The 16,241-nt window shown below is 40.8% G+C and overlaps 1 protein-coding gene across 1 annotated transcript in view; it reads left to right on the top strand.

Annotated features, from left to right (window-relative positions):
- PPM1H (protein phosphatase, Mg2+/Mn2+ dependent 1H) overlaps window positions 1-16,241 on the top strand; it is a 128,369-nt gene that overhangs the window by 103,985 nt on the left and 8,143 nt on the right. Inside the window, exons 6-8 of the mRNA XM_054989190.1 lie at window positions 844-962; window positions 11,434-11,497; window positions 13,769-13,876. Of these exons, the coding sequence (XP_054845165.1) occupies window positions 844-962; window positions 11,434-11,497; window positions 13,769-13,876 (291 nt within the window). The remainder of the gene's footprint in view (window positions 1-843; window positions 963-11,433; window positions 11,498-13,768; window positions 13,877-16,241) is intronic.

Consider the following 16,241-nt stretch of genomic DNA (forward strand, 5'->3'; position numbering starts at 1 on the left):
TTGTTAGTCATATAGGTGCTACTGGACGCTTGCTCTCTTCCACAGTTCAGGGTCAGGTAACATATTCCAGAGGCAAAGTTCAAGGCTCAGCAGGTCAGGTAACTGCGGGGATAGCCAGCAAGACTACAGAGAGGCTGATACCACGCTGGCTGCAATCTCACTGTAGCCTTATATAGGGAGTTTCCCCTACAGGCAATGCTGGATCCCACATTAGGCCTCTTTTCACAAGCTGTGACCTTTTCTATTCATGAGGAGTAGTGAGGTCCAGATCCTGTAATGATGTAGAAATCTCTCCTGGCATGCACTCCTGTGCCTGGTCCAGGCCTCTGCCCTAGCCCTTCACTGCTCCTGGGGTCCTCTGGGAGACTGTGGCAGGTCCATATTTTGCTTGGGAACCCTACTGCTTCAGTTGGTGGTGTCGGTGCTAGCTCAAGGTTCCTGGGGTGGGCTGAAGGGTCTGCTAAGTTGGGGCTTGGGGAGCAGGTTGCCCTTTTCTTCTGATGAGGACTCATCTTCCCATACAATAGGGCAGTCCATGAGCATTCAAGCAGGTGGGCTACTCCCTTTTTAGGGTGTCCATGGGAATTCCTGCCAGTTCCTGGGCCCCCAATTTAAAATCAAGCTGAATATTTTAACCAAGCCCCTGGCAGTCCAGCCAGAAGATCTTTAAGGGTCATCAGTAATGGAGGGGACCCCATTTATAGGGGAGGCATCATGTAGGTATCAAGTTGACATTGTATGTAGCACCTTTCCTGAAAATGAAGAATAGAAATATAGGGCCTGACTATAAAACTTGTTTGTGTGCCATTGTCATCTGTGGTTTTCTTGTTTTTGCACTTGCAGGCATACATGCAGCCCCATTTGCTGGGAAATGAGTTTACACACTTTGAGTTTCCGAGGAGGGTTCAGCGTAAAGAAATTGGGAAAAGAATGCTTTACAGAGACTTTAACATGACTGGCTGGTAAGTAAATGCGCCTTTTGAGCACTATGAAGTACCTCTTTTTTAAAAAAAATAAAAATAAAAACTGGCAATTCATGACTGAGCCATTAAGAACAACACTTTTGAAACAAGGATGTGGTTATAGACAACAATTTCAAAACAAGGATGTGGTTATAAGCGATGTCTGCATGCACACTCTTGAGGTTATAGAAGACTCAGTGTTAGTGGTCAGACCCCCTCCTCATACTGCAAGGACAGTTTATAGATATGGAATATCATAAACCCCTTGCCATAAGTCCTAGGCATTGCTTGGCCCCATTCAGAGCAGATGCCAGCTGGCCTGGAGACTGAAAAGTTCCCAAGATATGAGTCATAGGGAGATGACTAACTGACAGCCCCCATGCCCCAGAGAGCAGCAGAGCTAACGAGGCTTTCTGAAAAAACTCCCTGCCTAATCCTATCAACGCCTTCCTTTACCTCCTCTCCCCCTCTTACCTAATCAGTGCTATTCAACACACCTGATAGCCTTCCTGTCTGGCACTTACCTGGTCATCAAGCAATATTTTTACCTATAGTCTGTCCTAGATAGTCATATCAAATCCTTCTCAAGTTATTGTCCTACCTCTGGTCAAGCCATTAAGTTACTATTTTGGAGACCAAGACATCAGCATTGCCCCAGGGAACATTTATCCTATAACTGGGATTACCCAGCCATGTGCTCTCTCTGTATGTTCTGGGACCCATCCATGCACCCCCGAATTTGTTTGGGCTTCCTCTCTTGCCATGAAACACTGGTCATTCCTGCTGCTTCCTCCACGGACCTCCTCCTCTTCGAGACTCGTAATTATTGCCTTCCCCCAAAACTGCTTTCCCATTTCCTCACTGTTTTCTTAGTTAGCTCTGTGTGTATGCAATGTATGGTTTTCTGTATGTTTGCCTTTTATTTCTTTTTAATTAAAAAAGCCCTTTCCTGTTGAACATCTGCCTGTTTATTTGAGAGTTCTCCAAGGGAACAATCCCTGTAGATGTAGGTGGAGAATCCCAATTACCCTCTCTTGCTGCCTCCTTAATGCTAATTCCGCCAACTAATTAAGGAGACCTCCTATTTGGGTAACATCACCTGGTTACAGCAATTGAGGTATTTGGCTGCTGCACAGAGCTGGTCATGCAGCTTTGCTTGGCAAAGCTAGTGGTTGGCAGTAGCATAATTTAACTCAAAGTGCAAGGTCCGAACCCTAGCAGTCAGAAGCCTAGTTCCCAGCTGCTCTCTTGGTGCCTGCCAAATACTTCATTTGTTTCTATTGTCATACCTGCTCCCACTACTGCCTGACCCTAAAGCTGCTTAGGATGAACAGATGGATCCAATGAGATTCCTTGATCATCGAGTTCCTAAGCAACAATTACATGTGTTTCCTTTCTGACTTACCCATTTGTGTTCTTATACTATGTAATCCACCCTGAGTTCCAGTATGAAAGGCAGGCTATATATGAAGTAAATAAACAACTCCAAAAATTCTGATGTGATATACTAGTAAATTCTGCTGCTTTCAGCAATGACTGAGAGTGGTGTTTATGAAGGGGGATACAATTTTCAGTGATCAAGAATGTGGGCAACCTGAGCAGTAAACTGGGTTACCCTCAGTGTAAATATCATTGTTTCTTTTCCTTTATCTCATTGCCTCAGATAATAATAAAGCTGTTTCAGCCTTTGCCCCAAATCCACGAAGATGGGAGAAACCAACCCTGCAAGCATCCTTTGCAATCTTTCATTTTGCTTTCTGTGTTTTGATAGCCATTGACTTTGTTTCTTTTATATATGCACATAGTGATATATTTAAACAGAAAAAATGGACACCTAATTCCAGAATCTAACAGGTTAAAATCCTGTGCCATTCAATTCTATATTTTATAGGGGATCAAAATAGTGAATGTGTTAAGATGCTGTAGGATCTAATGAACATGTTTTCTTTTTGTATGCTCTGGAGTTTTCCTAGCAACTGACTGACATGGTAGATTTGGTTGAAGCTGCAAATTTGGTTGCTGGGATTTTTGTAAGGCAGTTGGCTTTTTCCATTACTTTTCTTCCATGGCTTGGCTTCAGATTCCCTCCTCTTACTAGTGAGACATTTAAACTGTCCCGAAGATTGGCATAGACCCAGTCACATGCAACGAAGTCACTGATTCTAGGCTGCCATCCTTCCTTTGGGCCGGCTCTCTTCCTGTGTCTCTCATCTCTGTTGTAGTTGCCCTTCTGCTCTCTTTGCCGTGTTCCGGTTTGATGCCAGGAATTAAACTACCATTTTAGGTGGGTGATTAATACCCGCTCTCCCTGTGCTTGCTTTTGAGGTGACCTGGAAAGCTTGCTGGCAATACATAACATGACCGGCATGTGTACCCATTCTTTCAGTTTGAGAATCAGAGCTGTCTCAAGCTAAAATTCGCTGGCCAATGCTTATAGCATATCAAGTCCACATGCACTGGGTGCTTGGGACTGACTAATTTAAATGTTCAAGAAACATGAATTCCAGCCCTCATGGGTGTGCATCCCTTCAGGATACAGATATATGAATTCTCTCGTTGTCTTCTTTGAGGGAAGACTTAAACTGTCATGAGCCCTGACCCAAGACAAAGGTATTACAATCCTAAAGTTGCTGCTACTTCATACTAAAGTTTAGTATTCCATGTTTGATTTCTTCCCCATCGAAAACAACTTGATTGTGTAATTCTCTGGGGCTTTCTTTCCTGTGTATCAATTTTCCATATGGAGAAGGCAGACACTGTATTCCCTTCTTGCATTCCAAAATACAGTACAGGCCTTCTAGGTATGCTGTTTTGAAAACTTCAAAAAAAAATTAAGAAACCAGACTAATTTGGAAGCAACAAAATCATTACTGTCTTTTATATTCTCGTTGGGGCTTGGAAACAGCTGTGTGCTTCTTCCACTCATATGAAGCTGCAGTCAAGGTAGTGACAACCACCAGAGGAAAATGGTCATTGGCAGGGAGGGGGAGAAGGGTTTGCAAAGGGGAAACACCTTGCACAAGGGTGACTGTCGTCTCTTTCGGCTTTCCTGCTTCTGTTCAAGCCATTGGATTCTAGCCATAATATTTGGGGGTGGGGAGCAGCAGGAATTCTAATTTCAAAGAAAATGTCATAAGACTCAAGGAAGTTGTTTACTAGTTTGTTAAGCTACATTCAAAGGGTTAAAAACCAGGCCCAGAGTTGGTATCAGCTGGACTAACGCATTGTGTGTTTTGTCCCTAATGGCTTTGCTGTTAAGAGATGCTCACTGTAAGGTTTGTTACCATGGGATGCAATTAGCCACAATGGGAATCATGTATTGCGTGTGTCAAAAAGGCAAGAGTCCTAACAGGTAGCAATAGGCAAACATTTTAAAAAGCGTCTGTCTTTACTACTTTCCTGGAATGCTTTCAGTATGTTTAGTGTTCTTTCTTTGTCCTACAGAAGGTCTATCCCTGAGCATTTAATTTAAAAAAAGATGCTAGAATGGAGTTCTTTTTTGTCTCGATTAACATTTGTATTTTTTTTGTACGCAATTTCAAGTCTAGTTTTGAGATTCTAGTTCATAAAATTATATTCTTGTGTGGGGACAGCAGAGCCCATGAAATGGAGCAGGCATGTATCTTCCTTGCTTTTGTGTGACGTGCAAGTTGTGCTTAAAAAATGTACATAACAAAGAGTGGACTACCACAACTGGAGGTGTGGGGATTGCCAGCTCCCCAACAAAATGACTCTACTAGCCGAATGTGGAATATATAATTTTACCTCTTTCAAAAGTGCAAAGTGACTAAGTGCTTGCATAAATAATTCTAATAAATATTCCTAAAATCCATACAAAAATCTAATATTCCATCAATTGCAACCAATCACATTTACATTTAAACAACTGCATATACAGATTCTGCAGATTCTGCAACAGGAAAAAGAGAACTGTTATTATTGGATTATTGGATATGAGTATAATACTACTTTAACAGACGACTGCTGATTCTTGAATGCAGAATCTGTATATGCGGTTGTTTAAATGTAGATGTGATTGATTGTAATTGATGGAACACTATTAGATTTTTGTATGGATTTTAGGAATATTTATTAGAACTATTTATGTAAGCACTTAGTCACTTTGCATGTTTGAAAGAGGTAAAAATTATATATTCCACATTCGGCTAGTAGAGAGTCATTTTGTTGCGGAGTTGGCAATCCCCACACCTCCGGTTGTGGTAGTAAACTCTTTGTTTTGTACATTCAGTACCGGAGGAGTGTCTCTTTTGTTTCCTCTGTGCTTAAAAAATGTAGCTGTGGGCATTCTCAGATTCTTTATTGTTCTGCTGAATGTCCTTTGACAGTGCAGTCAGACAGTCTGACGGAGAATGGGATAAGTAGATTGAGAAATGCCACTGAATGCTTTATGAAGCCAACACCAGACATGCACTGCCTCCTTTCCTTCCCTCCCTCCCCTTTAATATAAATTGATTTATTGAATCAAGCACAGAAGCCCTGCAACAGAAACCCCAGGCTTTATCCTCCAGAGAGCCACCTAATAAGAGACTCAACTGACAGCTCTCATTAGCTTTGCCACAGATCCCAAGGTAGTATTTAAAGTGGCAGTGTCCCTTATCTGGATCTGAATTTATTTGCCAGCTAAAGCCAGTGGGTCTAATTAGTTTATTGTTTTCAGGTAAGTGATCTTTCCTAAAAGTTGGACTCCAGATTGCACCGGACTTGCATTGTCAGCAGCACACTTCTAGTTTTCACCAGCTCTGTTGCTGCTTTTCCCCAAATTCATGTAATTCAGATGCACTTTCCGTTCCAAAAGGTATGAGTTTTCTTAGTGGGTCTTCAGTCAGAGTGGTGATTGTAATATCATGCTTCAGACCTTAGACTCTAGCTTTCTTACACAGCCTTGCAAGGCAGAGATCAGTTCTATCTTTAATTAAGCAGTCTTTTTTCTCTGATATGAATTTCCTAATTTAATTGCATTTTCTTAATTTAATACTTTCGGGGAATGCCTTTGCACTTTGTTTAGAGGGGGGAAAGATACTCTTGGTAAAACCAGAGCAGTCCACTGCGGCTACTGAGGAACAATGAGAAAGTTTCAGAAAATGGTAAGGGGATGAATTGGATTTAACTAAACCTGTTTGAAAGGCATCCTTTTCCGTCTCCACCCCTGTGTATGCAGGCAAGACATAACCTCCGTTGTATTCTGTCTGGAGCACAATCAGGTGATAATAAATGGCTGTTCACAACATGCATGTTCTGCATCTTTTGAAGATTTGCAGCTCTTGCTGCAGGAACAGCGGGGGGGGGGGGGGGAGATCTGACCTGCTGTGCATAGCACATCTCCTGGCAGTGACAAATGGCTCCTCTTTCCCCAAGTGCACACACACCAGAGGGACAGGGCTAGAATCTCTGGGGCTGGAATAGCTGGAAACAAAACCAAGGAAGCCCTGGTGTGTCGTCCCCCCCCCCCAAGAAGTGGCTGGCAAGCTGCCTCTGAACATCTTTATACTGAATTATTGCTGTAAGTTATTTTTTCTGCATTCGAAGTGTAAACATGTCTTTATTAATTTTTGCATAACTTGACACTACACTCAGCAGACTTTGAAATGAGTAATTTTAATTAGTATCTGGATACTACTCATTTATATTTATGTAACCTTTCAATATTATGTAGGTTTGTGTGATGCAATGGCTAGAGAGCTGGGTTTGGAAGATTACTTTCAATATCCCTCAATTATAAAGTCCACAAAGTAGTTTGTACCTCTCTTTGCCTTATCTACATTATTAACATAGCTTTCTTGTGATGTTCTGAAGTTTCATGTTTTCCCTTATTCTGGTCTTTGTCATAACTTTCTTTGGTCACTCTTGGCTAATGGAAAATTTGAACCCTATTTATTTAATTATTTTCTATTAGTAACTTTTAGCAGAAGCCAAATTTGCCATCTCATTAGCCCAGTTATTTTGGAGCCATGGCTCAGGATCTCTCCCTCTTTGGTAAACAGAAGCAAATTTATTGGTGTGTGTGTGCGTATGCATATGCAAATGCATGCACAGTTTGCCCGATTTCAGGATTGATTATGGGGACCAAGCTAAGAATTCGTAAGCACATGCAAGGAAAATAAGGAATAGATGTGTCACAATTCAAAGATGCAAGAATGCTCCTGTGGGTGATTGCTATAACAGAAAGTGTTCTTTTTTGCACAGAACTCACCTAAAAACCTGCACCATGTGAACTAAGATGTGTGCTGCTTTCACATGTGCTGTTCATGCATAAATATGTTCTACCTATTGGTATTTGTCCCCAAATATGCAAAGATTAACAAAGCCATGGAGGGTTAGCACCATCCATGACAACCAAAGAAAGAAATCTTTTCTTGATTACTGTGTGATGCTGGTGATGCCGTCACAGCCTGTTTGGGAGTTTCCCATTAGTAAATCGAGCTGGGCCCTGTTGGAGATGGAGTATAGGACTAACCAGTTATGCCTTTGGATTGAACCATCAAGGCTGCTTTTATGTTCTAAAAAAAAAGAATCCCCAACCACTCCCTCCTATGCTTTAACCGTTTAAAGAACCATCCGTAGACTTTTCAGGCTTTTTGCTAACTCCTGCATTTCCTGTCTATCTGTTGGTGCTTGCTTTATAATTCAGTTGGTGAGCTGGGCTCTAAGCTGACATTTGGAACTGGACTTTCAATCTGTACTAGCTCTGATCTGTTCCAGGAGTTTCCTGATGGTGCCATCTCCCTCCCCACCCTCATTTCGAGTGGAGCCATATGTTCATGCTATGATCTTATCTACATGCCTTATTTACATCAATTTCTTTTATAACAGCTCTTTAAGTATTAATAATGTCCCCTTAAAACAATAGAAATAACTAAAACAATAGTTCAACAAAATATAGACTCTTAATCCTGCACTGAGAAATGTGCTTCATTTTAACAATGAAGTTGAAAACCAGTGGTGCTCTGTCCTGCAAATTAAGGTATCTGTGTGAAGATGTAGGAGCTAAAAATGGAAGGGAAATTTATTCCAGCTATGAAATGAAGAATCCTATGGAACAGTTGCTCAGTAGGGGATGGAAAGGGCAATGCTGTGTTTGGGGGAATTAGGCGGGGGATCTTTATCACCCACATGGTACAGATCTCAGTGGGGCTTCTGTCCTCCTGCTAGGTTTTCTTGTAGTATCAGTTGCAACCATACTGCTTTTTAGTTGGGATACTCATCTGAAGTTTTGGTACCAAATGCCAGTTGTTGTTTTTTTTAACTACTTCTAGTTTCAGTGTTGAATCCACATGCAGGTTTCCACATATGGTTGGCATTTGAGTGACAACCCTTTCCAAATGCAAGGAGAGAGGGAATAGCGGGAAACAGCAAGCTTAGGAAGTCCAACATTTAGTATATACAAGTTGGGGAGCCGCAAGGACTTGCAGGGGTGTCTCATTTTCCCCTCCTTCACAATGTCCTCTTTCCTTTCCCTGGCCCCCTCATATCATCTCCCTTCTTTCTGCTTTTTTTCTCCTTCCCACCACCTTTGTCTGCCCCCCTTGTCTTCACCTTTCTCTGTTCCACCCCAGGCAGCCTCTCCTCTATGATCCAGTTGCATGGTGGGGAATCTGCAAGGATGTCTGTGAGGTACTTCACTTTTCCCTATATTGCTTCCCCCCCTCACACACACACACTATTTCCTCTTTCCCTCCTCCTGGCAACCTCCATATGCTCATCTTTGTCCTCCTCTCCTTCAAACCCACTAAACAACTTACCTTTTATCTGACACCCCCCCCCATTATCTGACCCTCATTTTATATACCGCCTTTCTTTGCATTGATGGCCCAAAGCAGCTTACATCATTCTCCTTGTCTCCATATTATCCTCACAATAACCCTGAAGGAGGGTTAGGCTGAGAGTGTGTGACTGGATCAAAGTCAGCCAGTGAGCTTCCACAGTAGAATGATTCAAACCTGAGTCTCCCAGATCCTGCTCTGAAACCATAACCACCACACTACACTGGCTTTTGTTTGGGGTGTGGGTGGGCTGCTGTTGAACAGTAGCAACCACCCAGGCCTGGGTGAGTCATGCGTGTCATGTGGTATCAGGCCACCTAGTGGTTGCTGGAGGACTTAGCCAAAACAGCCCTGGAAAGGTCCCTGTCCCCTCTCCCCTTTCTTTTCCTGGCAGAAACCAAGCCTGGAATACTAATCCAACTGTTACTTGGTTGCCTAGCAACATCCCCTGAAGGCATGTTGGTAAAGCTACAGGAGTTCCCTTAATCATTTTGTTTTTTTTTAAACGCACAGTGTTTTTTTTTTATAGTTCAAATTTTTCTGAAAAATTGGGGCATTTGTCAGGTGTGTAAGAAAATCTATCTTGTCCATTCACGGCTCTAGTCTCTGGATTTAACTGATTTAGGTGTCCTCAGATCAGGGCCACTTTGTTATTAGTGTATAAGATGATGATGATGTGTTTGATTTTTAAAGGCCCCTTTGCTGTAATGGGGCATTGACAGATTTAAGACAACTCAAAAACTCAAGTAATATTATCTCCTCACTTTTACCTCTCATCGGATGAAGGGAGCTTGACTCTCGAAAGCTTATACCCTGGAAACTCTTTGTTGGACTTTAAGGAACTACTAGACTCAAATCATGTTCATCTACTGCAGACCTACACAGCCACCCACCTGAAACTTTTTCAACAGTTTCTGTCTTGCTTTGGCAGGCAATGGTTTTCTTTTAGAGGCTCTAGTTAGGAAAATAAGGATAAAACTGTAAAGCCTCCATTTAGATGTAATTGAATTGTTTGTTGCTGTTGGATTAAAACATCTCTCAAGAGGTGTCATGCTGGTGTGCATTAGGAAGCTCTTCCTCTTCTATGCGCGTCTGTGTTTATGAAAAGACAGCAGTGGCGTGTTATATTTTTATATACCATGCTCTTCCTATAAATGACACAGACAACATAGACATACTTTTTATTGCTTAAAATCAAGTGAAGTATTCCAGAAGGTTGTTCTTGTATAAGGTAAACAGAAGGATTGGGACTGTTTCAGGGCTGTTCCATAGAAAAATGCTTCACTGCTTGTTTGGCCTCTCTTTCTTCAATCCCTGCCTGACTGGTGGAAAAAAGAGCTGCTTCCTCTTCTTTAATAGGTTTGGTAATGCTGTAGAGCAGGGGTGCACATCCTTTTTAGGAATGGTGGGATGGCTCATCAAAAGGAAGGCTCAGGTGTGGGCCAATCCACAGCATTGGGCATATCACTTCAAGCCAGGGTCACTCCTGGTGAGTGACTGGATGATCCTCGTGCCGCCTCTTCAGAAAAATGGCAGCAAGAGCTAGTGCAGTGACTACCCTCTTCGTGGAATTCCCGTGGCTAACTTCAGTCATGAGAAGGTGATAGCTGGCGCTTTACAAACAGCAGCCTGGACTGCTATTTTACGGAGGCACTGCTAGCTGCCAGTGGTGGCAGCTACTGGCCAGGCTGACTGAGATCTCTTTCCCAGCTGCAGGTTATCAACCCTTGTCCTAGGTGCTGAAACATCCAGAATGGTTAATCCAGCACGCCAAGCCTAATATTCCACAAAAAAGTTATTTGAAAGAGCTGAGGAGAGGTCTCATTTCTCATCATCTTTGCTTTGTCCTTCATTTCCTACCATCAGAATAACTGATTTTTACCCATTGGTTTAATAGTTTGTTAGAAATGCATATGGTAGGAACTTACTTTTCTCTTGTTGTCACTGCAGACCTTAAAAATGATTCAAGGTAGAAAACAATTCTGTTTGGGAATTAGTGTGCAGTAGATCAGCATTGTATCATGGTGGACCAATCCATGGCCTATGACGACATCCCAGATCACATACATAGAACCGTATGGGATAATACTCATATCACAGTCCCACATAAGAATTCTTAAGGGGGATTTTGCAGGACTTTTGTAACACTTTAGTAGCCCTCGGATATTTAGGGAGTGGTAGGATGATCTCACAGAATTCATTTCTGGTAACTTTGAATGTCATAATGAAGGTCAAGTGGGCTTTAACTAAAGTTTAGCCATATCTTGAAACTTTAATGCTCTGTATTTTTCAGATGAGGCTTGTACTGTTTTGATCTATAAACCCTGTCATTTCTCATGGCTACTAATTAATAATGTGATTCTATTTTCTTACTCTTATGGAATTACATAGCTATACTTGGATGTGGAGGCCTTCGGTTATCAGGATATTTCCCCAGTTTACTTCCATGTTGTTTTCTTTTTTAAAAAACCAGGTGTTCATCTCTTTCTGTAGAATGGCATTGTGTTGTTTGTATTTTTATTATGGCCACATGGCAAAAGTCTAAGGGACAATATCAGCTGAAAAAAGTCAACAACATATTACAAAGCAGGATAGAGGGAATAGCAGGAAAAAAATGCAGCCACTGGGGTAAGAGCACTGGGTCACTAACTAAGTGCAAGCTTTATAAAATGGTATTTATCCTCCTGCAGGGCATACAAAACCATTGAAGAAGATGACTTGAAATTTCCCCTTATATATGGAGAAGGCAAGAAGGTAGGCCATAAGTGTTTTGTCATTTCAAAGGAATATAGGGCCTTATATTGTTTACTGCTCAGTTTAGCCCCTAGCAGTTAGTTCAGCGTCTTCCACTCTTTCCTCTTTATTGTATTGCTGACAGTTTGAAATAATATTGTGTCTGCTGTAAATCAGTTCCTGCTGTCTGTAGGGGAATAAAATAGCAGCATATTTGAGAAAGCAGTTTAATATCATATACTGCTGAATTCTGTTCTGTCACCTGCTTAATGGAGTTTTGTTTTGTTTCATTTTGAGAAATCAGGGTAAACAGAGACAATTTGAGAAAAAATTACTTGTTTCATTTGCAGACATCTCTGCAATTTGATTTTAAAGTTAAATATTTGGCCAATAATTGTTGAGCATGGCCTATGGTGTACTGAGGTCAAACAAGACCAAATTTTAGTGTTGATTGGGGAAGGAGGTACATGAGAACAACTACTGTTGGCAGACTTATTCCTAGTGAGTTGCACCTGCTATTTAATTCATTTTTTTAATCGGGGAGAGGGTGCTGTGCAGTAACTCAACTGAGGTAGCAACATGTTGCCATCTACTTAATTAGGACTAGCAAGATTATCAGCATGGATTCCAACAAGCCTGATAGCTGTAGATTTGGGATCAAAAGGACACCAAGGTCTCAGATCTCTGGCCTTGGTATGTTCATTGTACTCCTAAGCAGTTCTTCCCCTATGGTTTTGATTGCTTATCTGAATTTTGTAAAATAGCCTATCTTCAGAGTTAATCTAGTTATCAAGGTTTGAACCTGCTGTGGCTTATCGTTATATTTTGATAAGGTTTTTTGTTTTCAAAGTATTTGCACTCCTGCTATTTTTAATTTATTTCTCTCCTTGTATTGTTGGTCTAGTGGATTTTTTGTTGTTGTTACAAATTTTTCAATGTGTCTTAGAACCAATACTGAGATTAACATAGTAAAATCAGCTACCTTCTTCAGAAGCAACACTTAAAATTCTGTTCTCCCACTAAGTGACCTTGGAAAATAACAATGGTAACCAGGGTCATATTATCCATAAGGCTGACTAGGCTGAAGCCTAGGGCCCCCCTGCAGGGACTAAGGGCCCATCAATTTTTGTTGCTGAGGCACACTACACATAAATTACAATTAATTGATTCTCTTATATAACCTCTATTAATAAGATAATTAACTTCTTCCTCATTGAAGTGAAACATTTTTTTTTCTTATATTAAAACAATTATCCATAAATTATATATTTTTAATAAATAATAAAAATTTTATTCACTTCAAAATATTACAGTATTGAACAATTATACTCCCAGCATGTGCTTTCCTGGAGAGTTCTACACGGGCAAAAAAATATTTTTTAAATTGTGAACAGAATTCTTCAGGAGACTCTCAAAATGGATATAGGGCTATATACGGTCTAATACCTACTGTACCAGGGTCAGGCTGTCAGTTTTAGTGGGGGGAAAGATTGAAGTGCAGAGGGGGGCCGAAATACCTGAAAGCCTAGGGGCCTGGCCATCGGTTAATACGGCCCAGGTGGTGATGCAGATGTTTCTGCAGGGTTGGTAAAGAACATTTGTGTTATGAATTCCCTTCCTAAATGTTTTGTAAAGGAGAGTGATATGCCAAAGTAGTATAACCAAAGAGAGGAAGGAATAAGGCTCAAGTAATGACAGATGTTATGACTTTATGACTTTATATATCAGCCCATGGTGAGTTTGAAGTACTTGATAAATTCAAAGTAGTTGATATGCAATTAAAATGTATTGCAGGAAAGAATATGTAACTTGCTGGCCAGGATCAAATGTATTACAGAACTAGTTCCATGTGCCCAAGGAACTTACAAAGCTGCTTTTCATACAGTAGCTTTCCGTTCTGCCTGAGAACCTTCTGGAAACCAAGTAGAGTTTCAAAACTAGCTTATGGTGTTGTTTTGGAGATCTGCCATTTAGATAATGAAAGCCCCACTGGGCATGTACTCCTAAAAGAGCACTTTGCATCCCAGCCTTTTTAAAGGAAAAGAAGGTGAAGAAGAGAACAGAGGTGAAGCTGTGGCTTTCTTTTGTTTCCTATACTACACTTGTAGCTGTTTGTTGAAATATGGTGAACCTGTTGGATACACAGAAGTGGTACATAGCATCTTCTGTAGGTCATGATGGAGGTGGTGGTATTGGCTATTTTAGAGTCCTTGAACATGATTAGTGGCATTGCTAACAGCTCAGGCACAAATAGCTTTCAGAACATGTATTTTTATCTCTATGTGTTCACAGGCGCGTGTCATGGCAACTATTGGGGTTACAAGAGGACTTGGAGATCATGACCTGAAGGTGCATGATTCAAACATCTACATCAAGCCTTTTTTGTCTTCATCGCCAGAGGTAGAACATTAATATCTTCATTATGGGCACAGAAAGATGGAAATGTCTTACTTTCTGAAGCATAGATGTCAAACCAACTATGTCCTGAGTAGATTGAGGGAAGTCATAAATTAATTGCTTAAAGAAAGAATGGTCAAACTTCATTCCTCTGTGGCTAAGGCTGCTAGACAATGGAAGTCCAATTGATGGCTATCTAGCAGTATTTATATAGCTCATAAGTATTTGAGAAAGCGTTAATATAAAAGACATGGAGCCATAAAGTGGAAAGTTGGCATGCTGCACTGGAAATTGGCTAATGGGCAGGAAACAAAGAAGCATTCTTTGAGTTTATTTTTTACAAAAAATTCTTAAAAGGAAGTTAATCAGTAAGTGCTGCAGATAATACTGCTTGGACCATTTTTTAATTATTTACATACAAATTACTTGGATTATATTGAAAGACATTTCCATATTTGCCAGCAAAACAGAATTGTAATGGTTGACATAATAAACAGTAGTGCAATTAAGAGGGGATTTATTTATTGGAGTAGTTTTGATGATCAATACTAAAGTAGCTAAGTGCAGGGCACCAGCTACACTGGCTCTCTTCAATTCTGTTGAGGAGAATAAGCATCTCATGGCTTGTGTAATTGTTAAGATGTGATTTCTAACTTATGAAGAGCATGTTCATGTGTTACACTATGCCCAGAACTTACTTTATTGGTTTTATTTATTTATAAATGTAAGTATTATGTTGTTGTCACAATACATTTTAAAACATTATTAAAAGATATGAAACAAAACATCCACAGTAGAAACAGCAGTGAATCCAAACCCGTAACAGCCATAGTACCAGAAGGAAAATCTGAATAACTTCATGGTAATTGTTACTCCATTTTAAACCATCATTTTTATATAGCATATGTTCATTCCTTGGTGGTGGAGAGTGCCCTCAGTGACCCCAGGTGGGGTTTCCTGGCAAGAGACTAACAGACTAACAGAGGTGGTTTGCCATTGCCTACCTCTGCAGCCCTGGTCTTCATTGGACGTCTCCCTTCTCAGCAAGGACAAGAGCAGAAAATAAGAGTCTTTTCAGTCTCTTTTGAAGCAGCAGCAAATCCAGCCAAAAGCTCCCAAATCCACTCTCTCTCACTCCAAATCCCAGCAACAGCTCCTCCCTCTCCCTCTGTCTATTGAACTGAAAGCAGGAGGCACAGAGCTGCGCCTTATATAAGAAATGCTCACTTAGTACAGAACCAGAGCTCTCTGGCTGGCAGACAGACCTGCCTAACAGGGTTTGGATGAGATTGGTGTTCCCATGGCTACCGAAGGCCCATCTCCCCCCTGCTCGTTGCTCTCATAGAACAGAATGGGAGATCTCAGGTTGGCAGGGAGAGCTGCCTATCAAGGTTATGAGGGCTAAGACTGGAATTTCTACAGCAACAAAAGGTCTTCAGACATTCCGGACCTATGTTGCCTAAGGAGTCAATGGATTGGTGCCAGCCTGTCAGGCATCATGAAGCATTCACAAGTCGAACAAATCAACCCCAAAAGTCGTGGATTTCGTGAAAAATGCGGGCCCATGAAATGCATTTTCGCGATACACGTCAGCTCGATTTGTCATGAAATTTGATTCATATTTTGATTCGTGCCCATGTCTAATTGGCAGCCGTCCTATTGAACTCATAAGAAACTAACATAAATATACTGCAGTATGGTCATTGGAAGTCTGATGCCCTGATGTAGTGCCTTTAAAAAGTCCCTTAAGAAAGAACTGGGTGGATGCAGATGGTTGTAGCAGGTTGGTTGTTAGTGGCTTCCTGTCTCTAACATACTTCTCTGATTTTACTTACTAGAAAGTTGAGAACCAGTATGGATATTATTCCTAAATTCTGTGTTGTCTATATCATGCAGTACCTAGAACTGATATTTTCAATCCAGTGCTTCCATACTTGCTACCCTACTAGGCACTCTACCTGTTTTCTGCATTCTTCATAACCCACAAATTAAGCATCAAATTGGTGTAAGGGGACAAGTTGGCAGGCTTGTTTCCTCTGCATTTAACATATTGGCCTTGTAATTTATCTGGTTTTTCTGTATATATGTGAAAGTTCCATATAACTAGAAAATATTTTGGAGATCTTACAAACTGATCTTGTTAGCTAGAAATTCAGCTGTATTTTGATTTTTTTGATATTTTCCATTCCTAAACATGTTTTTTTATAAAAAGGGAAGATTTGGTGTTGGGACATAGCAGTTGGTGCAATTTTGAGTTCATTATATCAGTTTAATCATAATTTTAAAGACCTATCTTACTATAAAAGGATGAAGCAACCATTTGCCCTTTCTCAGATACCATATGTATATGCTTCAATAGGAGGGAGAT

This window comes from Eublepharis macularius, chromosome 9 (genome assembly GCF_028583425.1).
Source record: "Eublepharis macularius isolate TG4126 chromosome 9, MPM_Emac_v1.0, whole genome shotgun sequence".
Classification (NCBI taxonomy): domain Eukaryota; kingdom Metazoa; phylum Chordata; class Lepidosauria; order Squamata; family Eublepharidae; genus Eublepharis; species Eublepharis macularius.